The sequence below is a fragment of the Mesoplodon bidens genome (genome assembly GCF_964165515.1).
Source record: "Mesoplodon bidens genome assembly, contig: HAP1_SCAFFOLD_277, whole genome shotgun sequence".
NCBI lineage: Eukaryota > Metazoa > Chordata > Mammalia > Artiodactyla > Ziphiidae > Mesoplodon > Mesoplodon bidens.
This window is the reverse complement of record NW_027671840.1, coordinates 582,948-596,014: the sequence shown is the minus strand read 5'-3', so window position 1 is coordinate 596,014 and position 13,067 is coordinate 582,948. Positions and strand designations below refer to the sequence as shown.

General features: G+C 42.2%; 1 protein-coding gene across 1 annotated transcript in view; it reads right to left on the bottom strand.

Annotated features, from left to right (window-relative positions):
- Nucleotides 1-201: 201 nt before the first annotated feature.
- LOC308610952 (uncharacterized protein) overlaps nt 202-13,067 on the bottom strand; it is a gene marked incomplete at its 5' end in the record, with an annotated part of 51,325 nt that continues 38,459 nt past the window's right edge. The window contains 3 exons of the mRNA XM_081259921.1: nt 202-600; nt 2,712-2,757; nt 4,854-4,904. Of these exons, the coding sequence (XP_081116047.1) occupies nt 439-600; nt 2,712-2,757; nt 4,854-4,904 (259 nt within the window). The 3' untranslated portion in view covers nt 202-438. The remainder of the gene's footprint in view (nt 601-2,711; nt 2,758-4,853; nt 4,905-13,067) is intronic.

Sequence of the window (13,067 nt, the reverse complement as noted above, 5' to 3'; positions counted from 1 at the left end):
GGTAGAAAAGTATACATTACTAAAACGAAGCTTGAATGACCTATATCTAACCAATGTCTCTTTTCATGAAATCTGTTCCCACTGGCTCTCACACCACTCATGCCATCGCCCAGAGTTTCTGCTGCAATGTGTTGTACTCTTCCTAAGAAACTCTGATATTTTCTATACTTTTTTATTTCATTAAAAAATCACACGTAGGGCTCAATAAATTGGCTTTATGATCCACTAATGGCAGGGAGGGAAATCTGAAAAAGAATACACAAGGTACAGCAAGATACTGTCGATTTACAGTTCTTTTACAGAATAATTGAAAAGGACCTGAAACACACTGTTTGGAAAGACCAGAGGCATCCTCTCGTGTCCCACAGGAATTGCAAAAGTCTGGTCCCCAAACTCAGGGAACCACCTCAAGAGGCCCAAAGCCTTGAAACACCAAGGTCACAAAGACACTCGCAGAGAAAGGCTGTCCTCACCCACTGAGACCAGGTTCCGGAAGTTTTCCACCATCACATCCTGGTACAGCTTCCTCTGGGCCGAGTCCAGCAGCCCCAGCTCCTCCTCTGTGAAGGCCACGGCCACGTCCTTGAAGGTCACCGCCTCCTACGACAAACACCACCACCTCAATCTTATACCCAGTGGCCAGTGGAAGAGGGGCAGCCCCGAGGAGACGAGGAGGATGGGAAGTTGCTCCGGCTCCTGTGAGGTGTGCAGACTTCCCAGCACCCCCTCCTTCCATCCTGCCAATGCCACACACTGACTTTCCTCAGCCTCACCGGACGTGCAGCTATGAAAGAGAAAGCTTTGTGTATTTACCTGGGGCTCTCAGACAACTCATAAGTAAACTCCCTAGAATTCTAACCCCTGGATCCTGAACTAAAAAGCTTTCACTGTTTAATTATTATTGCCAAGTGCCCCAGAAACAGTTACCAATGCAGTCCTGGCAGTATTTGATGGCACCTGCTTTCTCATTGAGGTGGGAACCAGCTGAGAAGGAGTGTTATCTGTGGAAACTAACCAAAAGGCCATGCCAGGTCTCTGAATGAAAACTCTCTCTTTCCCCGTTTCTGTCTTTCGCTTGAATGCAATACTCTGACTCCAGACCCTTGGTTTTCTGGGTGAGTCTGAGTTGGTTCCTCCTTTTTTCACAACCCCTATTCTTTATATTTAAAACAAAGATGAAACCAAGCACCTCTTTATACAATTGTTCTGAGCTGTCTATGCAGTGACAAGTGCTTTAAGTACCACTGGACTTTTTAAACTAAGGTCATGTATTACTCTGATTAGAAAAAAATAGAAGATGGAAAAAGAAACAAACCAGTAAATAAAATACACAAAGGGTCTGACTCAAGCATGGGGAAGACTGAATCTAACTCTGGTCGTGAGAAAACTTCTAACCATACATTATTTTTTCTGCGTGAAGCAGCAGTTTGATCCTGCTGTGCTCTGCCGTATTTGGATATTCTACCAAAAAACATCCAAGGCACCACATGGAAAACATACCTCTTAAATTCTGAATACCTAAACCTACTATGTTAAGGGCAAAAAGGGGCAATATTCTTCAGAACAGATATTTTGAGAACAAGGTTAAATCAGGAACACTGTCACTGTAGTGCTCCGAAAACAGGAGAAGTCTTTCAACTCAATGTCTGTGAATAAAGAATAGTTTAAAAAATAGGTGCAGGGCTTCCCTGGTGGCGCAGTGGTCGAGAGTCCGCCTGCCGATGCAGGGGACACGGGTTCGTGCCCCGGTCCGGGAAGATCCCACATGCCGCAGAGCAGCTGGGCCCGTGAGCCGTGGCCGCTGAGCCTGCGCCTCCGGAGCCTGTGCCCCGCAACGGGAGAGGCCACAACAGTGAGAGGCCCGCATACCGGGAAAAAAAAAAAAAAATAGGTGCCTAAGTTTGCAGGAACATGATAAAGCAATTAAAAGTGAATGTTAGCTAGTATTAAATGAAAAAAACAATTTAAAACTGTATCTAGGGCTTCCCTGGTGGCGCAGTGGTTGAGAGTCCGCCTGCCGATGCAGGGGACACGGGTTCGTGCCCCAGTCTGGGGGGATCCCACATGCCGCGGAGCAGCTGGGCCCGTGAGCCATGGCCGTTGGGCCTGCGTGTCCGGGGCCTGTGCTCCGCAACGGGAGAGGCCGCAACAGTGAGAGGCCCACATAATGCAAAAAAAAAAAAAAAAAAAAAAAAAAACTGTATCTATGTTATAAATACAAATACGCATCCATGAATACATATGATGAAGAGATTACAGAAATATAAAAGCAGCTAATTTGTAAGCAGGTAAGCAGTAGACTGGAAGATGTCCTTCATTTCCCTTAATTTTTCTTTTACTTGTAAAATAAAAAAATGATGAAATAAAACAAAAATTAAAACCGAAACCAATTAAATTTAACAGGAATTTTAAAAAAAGCACACATGGCACACTCAGGTCCTCATATGCTTAGACTCTCCTTGAAAGAGAAAACCCATATGGAACTATACCCAATATTTCGTAATAACCTATAAGGGAAAAGAATCTGAAAATATATGTATATATATGTATAACTGAATCACTTTGCTGTACACCTGAAATTAATACATTGTAAATCAACTATACTCCAATCAAAAAAAAAAAAGAAAAAGAAAAAAAAAAGAGGAAAACCTGTGTCCAACCTGAGTACAAAAGTGGCGTTTTTAACAGCAAGAAAGGCAAGCTCTACTCACCTGGAATGTGCTCATTTTCTCTCTCCTTCTGGGGCAGTGCAGAGTCCTAGCAAGACAGACAGGGAAAGAAGAAGTCAAACTGGAAACTGGTTTAAAGAAAAAGAAGTCACTAACCCACGTGGTGCTCATTGTGAATTACCAAGGCTCCCAGTCCTCGGGGTGGCTACAGCTGATTATGCTTGATGAGCAGAGCCCCACGCAGATACCAGATGCCCCCGTGAACCCCCTCAGTGGCTGTGTGAGGAATGACCTGCCCATTCATACACAGTGGCCCCCTCACAGTGTGCCTGCAGCTTCCACAGGGGTCATTCTTATTCTGGGTATGGTGTAAACAGAGACCATGTAAGTCAGAGTAGGTTTTGGAGTCAATAGGCATGGGCTCTGATCAGGCTACGCCATTCACTAGCAGTGTCACCCTGGGCAAATTATGCACATCCCTTCGCCTCAGTTCTGTCCTCTGCCAGTAGGGGAGAACACGGGCATCCACCTCGTGAGATCGTCATAAGGTAGGAAGCTCTGAGAACACCACTGTCAGGGTTTCTTATTTCTTAGCAACTGCGGTAAAGCAGATGATATTTTAGTTAGAAATTATCCTTAGAGATGTGATTTCTACCAACAGAAGACTGTCAGACATGTGGAGGTCATACGTTGTTGCCCTGTTATGTGAGAGTCTTTAGACTTCTGAAAATCTCTGCTTGTCTTCCTAAAGATTTTGTGACTGCAACAATAATATTTAAATTGACATGGACAACTTTTTACAAAAGGTATAAAAATACGTTAAGTTTCTTTTTAGACAGGAAGTACCCTTTTGACAATTATGCACAGAGGTAAAGAGAACTAATAAAAGCCAGGATTCTGCAACAACAATAAAAAATAGTTTGACAGTCCATACCTAATTCAAATGAAAAAAGACAGGAATCTGAATTGTAATTATATCATCATAAATATAGGAAAGTTTAAGAAATAAATGGGAGACTTCCCTGGTGGTGCAGTGGATAAGACTCCACATTCCCAATGCAGGGGGCCCGGGTTCGATCTAGTACAAAAGATGGCAATGATTCCACTCCCCAAAGCTTGGGAGAGAGACATCTTCACAACTTCTAACGACCTCCATTTTGACTCTACACTTGCTAGCTGTCTTCTGCTCAACTCAGGATTCTGAAAGGGGCCCTGACAGTTGACAATAATTAGTGGGGGAATAAAATCATTGGACTAAGTAGGGCTTTGGTGAATCCAGCTCAGTTTTATCTGTGACATCCAGCAGGGTCAATTTCCTCGGCCTCAGTTTCCAGAAAAGACCCTCTCTTGAGCTTCTCGAATTTTCACGTGCATGTGAATTACTGCGGGATCTTGTTGGAATGCAGCCTCCTGGGCCCCCTACGCAGAAATTATAAATCAGAAGGTCTCGAATGGGGCTCAAGGCTGGGCATTTCTATCCAAGTGATGCCAGTGCCGCTGGTTTGTGGACCACAATTTGAGTAGCACTGCAGTGTAACATCAGTCCCACAAAAAACAGCCTCCACTACACAGAAACATACACAAAGAGTAACCAGACAAAAAGGCACTAAAACATTAACAACTGCTATCTTTACATCCTAAAGTTATAGATAATTAAAATTTTTCTTTATGTATATATCTGCATTTTTCCATAATGATTATGCTGCTTCTATGATATACATATTATTTGAAATAAAATAAATGACCCAGTTGAGAAAACTATCTTAAAAACTCATAAAATAGCCTAAACCTTGCTCTCAAGGTCCCCACAATTAAGTCCCAACCTACTTTCATGATATGATTCTAGCCAGTACCCTATGCTCAAAGAGAATATACCAAAGGGATTAGCAAACTCAGCTGCTGGACTCAAACTGCCTGGGTCCCAACCCCAGCTCTGCCTCCTACCATCGGGGTGAGGATGGGCCCACAGGGTTGTGTTCCCTGCCCCCAGCTCCTCAGCCTTAAAGTAGAGAAAACAGCAGTACCAATTCACAGAGCCACTGCCTGATGGAAATGTGGTCATGTGCATAAAGCTTTTAGAATGGAAATTAGTGACCAAGGCTCAGTTATCATCGTTACCCATGTCCCATACGTTCTACAATTTATAGGAATATCTTAAGTAGAAGAATGCCAAGTCCTACTCACGTGGGGCTCTGTTGCCTCTTCCTCCGTGCAGTGCTTTTTGAGAAGCCAGGGCTGGGGAAGGAAAGGAGACTGTGAAATACCAGGGCTGTTGTTTCCATCCCCACTAATTCATACCGCACCCCCTTCCGCCCCCGTACCAGCTAGAAGTCCTCTCCTTCCAAAACAGGCCAGGAGTCCAGGACAATTCAGCTTCCTGGGCTCACAGAATCCCGCTGCGAAATGGGTGCCTCCCGAATTAGCGTAGTATTAATACCAACAACGTATCAGGCAGTTGTAGACCTTTTACTTGTGCTATCTCGTTTCTTCTCACAACACTATGTTAACAAGGCATTCCTTTCTCCCCCCTTTTACCGAACAGCAACGGAGGCACAGAGGAGTTAAGCAACTCACCCAGTGTGACGCCGTATGAAGCGGTAGGGCTAGCTCATAGGTGGGGGACGGGGTCAGGTTAGGGGTGAAGAAAACCGGGGAGACCCTCAAACCCCAGGAGGCACGACCTGAGCCCACCCCATCCCGGGTACGTTACCAAACGCAAAGAAGCTCCGCCCGCGGGACGTACATCACCACTCCAGGCCCTCAAACCTCCGCTTTTAGCCGCCCCTCCTCTTTCTCCCCAAATGAAAGGTCTGCAAACGTTGGCCCCAGGCGCATGTCGGGGAAGCTTGAATGGGTCGTGAAGAGCGGACCTGAAACACCGCCATCACGCAAAACATGGCTGCTACGTGTCCTCCTGGGGCGGAAGTGCCTGCGACTAACCCGGAACTCCTGGACCACATTTCCCAGAATTCCGCGGGTAAACCTTTACAGCGAGGCGTTACTGTAGCTGCAGTATATGGGACTACACGAGTTTACGAGCTCTGGACTACATGTCCCAGAATGCAAGGGTGGGTGCGGGGGTGTCTACCGGCACCAGCTCTGGACTACATGTTTTCACTCTGGTTTTCACTTTCCGGAATCCCTGAGAAGGTCTCGGGCAGTCTTGCCGTTCTACTGTGTAGGCTTCAGAAGAGTGTAGATTCTGTTCATTGAAAGGCGTACAAACTCAGTAGAATTTTGGACGTCTTCAAGAGGCTAAGCGACATAAAAGCATTACCAGCCACGAAGGCTTCCTGGTAAACCCCAAAGAGTTTCACCATTGGAATAAGGGGAGAAGGAAACTGGGCTTTCTTTGGCAGGGACTGAAGCCAAACGCCAAAACACCTCATTCCCTGAGATTGTGTAAAGGTGAACGTGTTTTGTTAGCATCTTACAACCCGTGCAGAAGCAAGGGAAAATCCTTTCTAGAGACAGACATCAACATCCTAGGTCTCAAGTTATTTCTGTAATTATAAAATCTGTGACATTGCTATTTGACCAAGTGAACTTTAAGGGGAAGGAAAAAGCATTACTTGACATACGGAGGGACACTTCACAGTCATAAAAGTTTCCAATTATCAGAAACTAATAACTTCAGCTGATACTTTATAAAGCAAAAATTGACAGAACCATGAAGAGAAACATTCAAATTCATAATTGGATCTGGAGATTTGAACACATACATAGAGGGAAATGTTGAGCCTTAAAAGCATATATTAAAGTAGAAAGGGGGGCTTCCCTGGTGGCGCAGTGGTTGAGAGTCCGCCTGCCGATGCAGGGGACACGGGTTCGTGCCCTGGTCCGGGAAGATCCCACATGCCGCAGAGCGGCTGGGCCCGTGAGCCATGGCCGCTGAGCCTGCGCGTCCGGAGCCTGTGCTCCGCAACGGGAGAGGCCACAACAGTGAGAGGCCCGCGTACAGCAAGGAAAACAAAAACAAAACAAAACAAAAAAAAACAAAGTAGAAAGGAAGTTGAAAATTGATTCAGAAAACATCCATTTCAGGAAGTTAATAAATGAATAATAAAACTGAAGAAGGCAGATGGAAAAATATAAGATCAGATTAATGAAATACAAAATAAAGTAGATCCCACACACACCCACAAAACAGAAATTAAAGAAAAAAACAAAACAAACAAAAAAAGATCATCCATAGTATAAACAAAGATTTTTTCAAAAATTTGTTCCAAATTCTTTCAGGAAAATATCCTCCAAGAACTATTCCTGACTTAAGCCAACATAGCACACAGGATTTCTTTCCACTACAAGTAAAGTGAAATCTTGGATATAGCATGATGAAATACGGTAACATGATTAAGTTTTATTTATTCACCTCCTGTTCCCTGTGGCACCCTCCACTCCCTTCTCTACCCCGTAAGCTACCATTCTAATTTGTTTGATGTGTTTTCTTTTGGGTGTGTTCTTGTGCACAATGTGCACTTGTGTATATTTTCGATTCATATAAATAATATTGTGTCATAAAATTCATTCTGGTGTTTATTTCCTTCATTCAGGAGTATATTTTTAAGATTCACCCATCCGGGCTTCCCTGGTGGCACAGTGGTTGAGAGTCTGCCTGCCGATGCAGGGGACGCGGGTTCATGCCCCAGTCTGGGAAAATCCCACATGCCGTGGAGCGGCTGGGCCCGTGAGCCATGGCTGCTGAGCCTGCACGTCCGGAGCCTGTGCTCCGCAGCGGGAGAGGCCACAACAGTGAGAGGCCCACGTACCGCAGAAAAACAAACAAACAAAAAAAAACATTCACCCATCTATCTAATTTGTTTCATAGAGTTCCATTTTCTGCACCCACATTTTACCTGTACTCTTCCAACTGCCATGCCAATGACAATAAAGTAAACATCTTCTTACATTTGTTTATAGACGTATCTGAGAATTTCTTTGGAATACATACCCGAGTGAAATTATTTCATAGCAAATGTGTATACTTTAATAATATAGCCAGATTGACTTCCTGAAGGGCTACACCAGTCCAGATTACCAAAGAGTTGCACGTCAGGTTTTTGTGCAACCACTTACCTTCATTTGGACGACTCATCACCGTTTTGCTAGTGTATTAAGTGTATAGTAGTATCTTGTTTTAGTTAAATTTCTCTGATTTCTAATAAGTTTGATCTTTTATTCAAATGCTTGGTAGCTTCATCTATAAATGTCTACTTAAAACTTTTGCCCCATTTTCTAATGTGGATGCTATCTTTTTCTTCCTCATTTCTATTACATATTCTGATTATTAATACCTTTTCAGTTTTACCAATTACAAGTATCCTTTCCTAATTGGGCACGTGTTTCTAAAATTTTTCTATTGTGTTCTTCATGGAATAGAAATCTTTAATTATAAGATAATAAACCAATAATTTCTTAATATCTGTGCTTCTGAAACTCCTCAGGTGAAAAAATATATTTCTACCTTTTAAAAATTAACTTTCTAGACTTATCTTTCACATGTAGGTCCTTTAAATATTTTGGAGTCTATTTATGTACATTTTATTACATGGGATCCACTTTTATTTTTCTCCAAGAGAAATTCTTAAAAATAGTGATATTCATGGCTTGAAGATTCAATATTACAAAGATATCAGTAATCCTCAAAATGATCTATAGGCTCAGTCAAACCCCAATAAAAACACCAGCATTTTTTCCCCTTGGAAATTGATGAGATGTTTACAAATATTATGTGGGAAAGCAAAGAGCTACAAGAAGAGCTGGGGGCTTCCCTGGTGGCGCAGTGGTTGAGAATCTGCCTGCTAATGCAGGGGACACGGGTTTGAGCCCTGGTCTGGGAAGATCCCACATGCCACGGAGCAACTAGGCCCGTGAGCCACGTAGTGAGCCTGCGCGTCTGGAGCCTGTGCTCCCCAACAAGAGGCCGTGATAGTGAGGCCCACGCACCACGATGAAGAGTGGCCCCCGCTTGCCACAACTAAAGAAAGCCCTCGCACAGAAACGAAGACCCAACACAGCAAAAATAAATACATAAACTCCTACCCCCAACATCTAAAAAAACATAAAAATAAAAAATAAAAGAAGAGCTGGGACAATCTGAAAGAAGAATGAAAAGAAAGATATTAGTCACATTAAATCTTACTATAAATCTACAATATAAGATAGTCTGGTGTTCGCTCAAGGATAGACAAGATAATAGACATCAAAATCCATGTTGAAACAGACATTATAACAACGTGTAAAAAGAAAACACTGCAGGGAGTTCCCTGGTGGTCTAGTGGTAAGGATTTGGCGCTTTCACTGTGGTGACCCTGGTTCAATCCCTGGTCAGGGAACTGAGATCCTGCAAGCCACGCAGCACGGCCAAAAGAAAAAAGAAAGAAAAGAAAACACTGCAGCAGAGAGGGGAAAGAACTCTTGTTAATACAGTTGATCCTTGAACTAGGGTTCAAGGGGGTTAGGGGTGCCAACCCTCTGCTAAGCTGAAAATCCAAGTATAACTTATAGCCAGTCCTCTGTACGTACATGGTTTCTCCATAATCGGCAATTCTGCATCTGAGGATTGAACCAACCTTGGATCGTGAAGTAGTGCAGTATTTACTATTAAAAAAAATCCTCGTATAAGTGCACTTGTGTAGTTTAAACCCATGTTGTCCAAGGGTCAACTATTGGTTCTCAGTCAGCTGGATATCCATATGGGAAAAATATTAATCATTACTGCATAGGATATAAAAATATAAATTGCAGAAGATCTGCAGACTTAAATTTGAAAAGTAAACAATGATGCTTTAGGAAAGAAACGTAAGATAACAGCCTTTTTGCCTTGGAGTAGGAAGAATTTCTTAAGACCAAAAAAGTCACCAACTGTGAAAGAAAAAATTGAAAAATTGGACTATTTTAAAGTTAAGAAACACTGTAAACCCAAACGCAGCACTCTTGGGCCAAAAGTGAGAGATATTTTAAAAACATCTATGGAATAAAAGACTCAGATGCATCCCTCATGCCCATGCATTCTTCAAGGGTCAACTGTATCTACCAAAGTTGAACATATACCCTAGAACCCTTTGGCTCCACCCATAGAAATATCCCTCAAACAAGTGCACAAGGCACATTCTAGATTGCTCACATCACCACTAACTGTGATAGCCAAGAATGGGGAAGTACCCAATACCCACCAATAATGGGATTAATAAATAGATTTTGATATGTTTACACACTGCAATAATATCCACCAATGAAAATGAATCAAAGGTATCCACTCCCAACAATATGGATAAATGTCATGGATATACTGTGGAGCAAATGAAGCCAACACAAAATAGCACCTGTTACACGACTCCATTTATATCAAGTACAAAATAGGCTAAGTGAATCTACACCATTACAAATTAGTGGCTACCATATGGAAAGGAAGGTTACTAGAAAGAGCCAAAAAGGGATGCTTCTAGGGCTTGGGGTTTGTCCTGGTCCTCCAAGAACTAGACGGCAAAGTGCTGAGAAAGACTTTAATGAACAAATCTTTCATTAGGGAAAACATCGGAGAGGAAATGGCAGGGAGCTCTGGAAGGCTGGCGGAGCTATCAGCTCATAGTGCAAGTCTGACCCTGAGTGAAGATTTGGAAGAAAGATTTGGTAGATCATCCGAGACTGCCTTGTCATCCACGTAAACTCCTTCAAGGCTGTCAGAGTCCTTGAAAAAAGGTCACTGGACAGAGGAATCCTGGTCTCCAAGAAATGGCCTGCCTTAGGATCCCTGCTGTGCTGACTAGGAGCAATCAGGGGCAAGGCCGGCCTCCAGGCAAACCTGGTGATGGGTTTAAGAGCAGCAGCTGGGACCTTTGGCCAGTTATGCTCCCTGTGGTCATAACTGTGAAACAGGAGACTCTCAACGTGGATGCTTCCTTGCGATAAGATCTGGTTCTTTATTTCTGTCAGTAATAGTACTGAAGCAACGTTGCGTCCTTCTCAGTATAGCATACCCCAGAGATCTAAAACGTTCGTTTGTTCTGTTATTGATCATGTTCATCTCTTGGCTAAGGTAGTGTTCACCAAATTTATACCTACTGTATTTCTTGTTGTGATTAATACTTTGTGGAGAGATACTTTGGGTTTTGTAGCATCCTGCTCCTTGTAAACTTTCAACCAGTAGTTTTATAATTCATGGATTACTCTTGCCAGAACCTATCATTACTATGATGGTTGTAAATAAGGATTTTTACATTACATCATTCCTTCTATATATTTATGGTTTGGCATTCTATTATGAGAGCCCTTCCTTCCCTCCCTTCCTCTTTTTTTATTCATATTCTGTATGATAATTGTTTATTTTATGGCCAAATTGCTCAGATTTACCCAGTGTGAGTCTCTTCAAGCTGGATCTTTTTACACATCCCGCCACTCTTTCCTACTTTCTGGCACAGTAAATTTTCTCCAGGATCATTCTACACTTTCCTTGCTCCAGCCCTGAAATAGAAACGTGGATATACATGCTTATATACATCACATACACATGTGTGTGTTTGTATATACTCACACTTCCATATCTACTTCTGTAAATACCTAGCATGTGCACTCACTCCCTCTCTCTCTCTACAGATGGGTGGACGGATGGATGGATGGATAGACAGATCTGTATAAATAACTTATGGTCAGACTTCCATACCGTGGTTCCTCTGTATCTGCAACCATGGGTTCAACCAACCACAGATCATGTAGTACTGTAGTAATTACTATTAAAAAAAACCCTGCATATAAGTGGACCTGCCCAGTTCAAAACCATATTGTTCAAGGGTCAACTGTAACTTGCTAAATAAAGCCCTTTAACCAACTATATTAAAAATACCACCATTGGTCTGCGTATGGAACGCCATCCAAACCTGCTTTGTCCTTACTGGTTCCACATCCAGAGGGTCCTCTGCTATTATGCTCAGTTCTCTCCCCTTGTGCATCTTTTCAACAAGAGCAACTTTTTTTTTTTACACCTCCACAATGTAGGTATATCCACTTTTGTTTCTAGCTCCAGGATTTTCCCTCTCCCTATTATGGATCTGTAGTTAAAGCACAGCATAAATAATAAAGCTTCAATTGTTGAAACTCATGAATTTTTCTGTGTATGCAAAATAATCTGAGAACTGTTTTGTTTTTGAAATTGGCTTCCGGAGTTCCTACCATAATTTTGATCTTATATGCCTTATGACAATATAGAACAATCATATAAGGTCTTAACTTGCTATTGCAGAGACTGCGCTCAACCTAGGTCCACAGAATGCTCTGATGTCATCATTGAGGTCACAGAATTCCACTGTGCGCCTGGCAACCTTGCAAACATAACAGCCCTGGTGAGCACTAGGCAGTACTGCTGGTTCACTAAGTGGTACAAGTTTTTCAGCCATTTAGGAGACTTGACTATTTTTATTTGTATTGAATCATTTCAACGGATTGCCCAAGAGCCAACAAGGGCCAACCTGTAGGGAAGAGGAGGAGTTGGACATCTCTTGAGGCATCTTCTAAGGGAGACTTCTAGTTGGTACCATGAAACGGCGACAAAAGAGGAAACATCTGGAAAATGAAGCTCCTAAGATCTTCACATTTGGGGCAGTTTTCATTTCAGCTGTGCTTCAAATTGCTGGCTGGAGACGGCCTGTTGGAAGGTGGCTGAAAGCAAGTAGCAATCCTTCGGGCAGCCTGGCCCTTCTCGACTGTCAGACATCTTCAGGGATATTCTAGGAAATGTTGTTTGTTCTAGAGAAGGGAGGGAAACAATCCAATTGTCCAATAATGCTTGAATGGAAAATAAATGATGCTATATGCATGTGATGAAATAATATCAAGCAGTCAAAAATCAAAGACCTAGATCTATATGGATTCACGTGGATAAATCTTGAAAACATAATATTGATTGAAAGAAAATAAGATCAAGAACGTTAGATTGTGATAACAGGTATGTAAGTATTTAAATATTTAAATCAATTCAACATATTGCTTCTATATATATATAGATGCAAGAAAATAAACTTTATCCAAAGAACACATTATTTACATTTCCTATGCTCATTTATCTAGGAGACCCAAAAGAACCCACAGATAAACTAGCAGGAACTAATAAGACGGTTCAACAAGGCACACACATACAAGATCAATAAATTTTAAAAGTCAATCAGGCTCCTCTACACTGGCGATAACAAATTAGAAACTGTAAAAGAAAATAAGAAAAAAAGAAGATCTAAAAATTGTCACAAGAGCCATATAAATTATTTAGAGCTAAGCATACGTAGAAGGCAATATAACTAACAAAGTGAGTACGAACAGTTAAACTCCACCCAACCCAAGGTTAGGAAAAGACTGTTGTTACTTTATGAGAACAGACCCTCTTCTTAAGTGGCAGATCAGTAAGTGAGA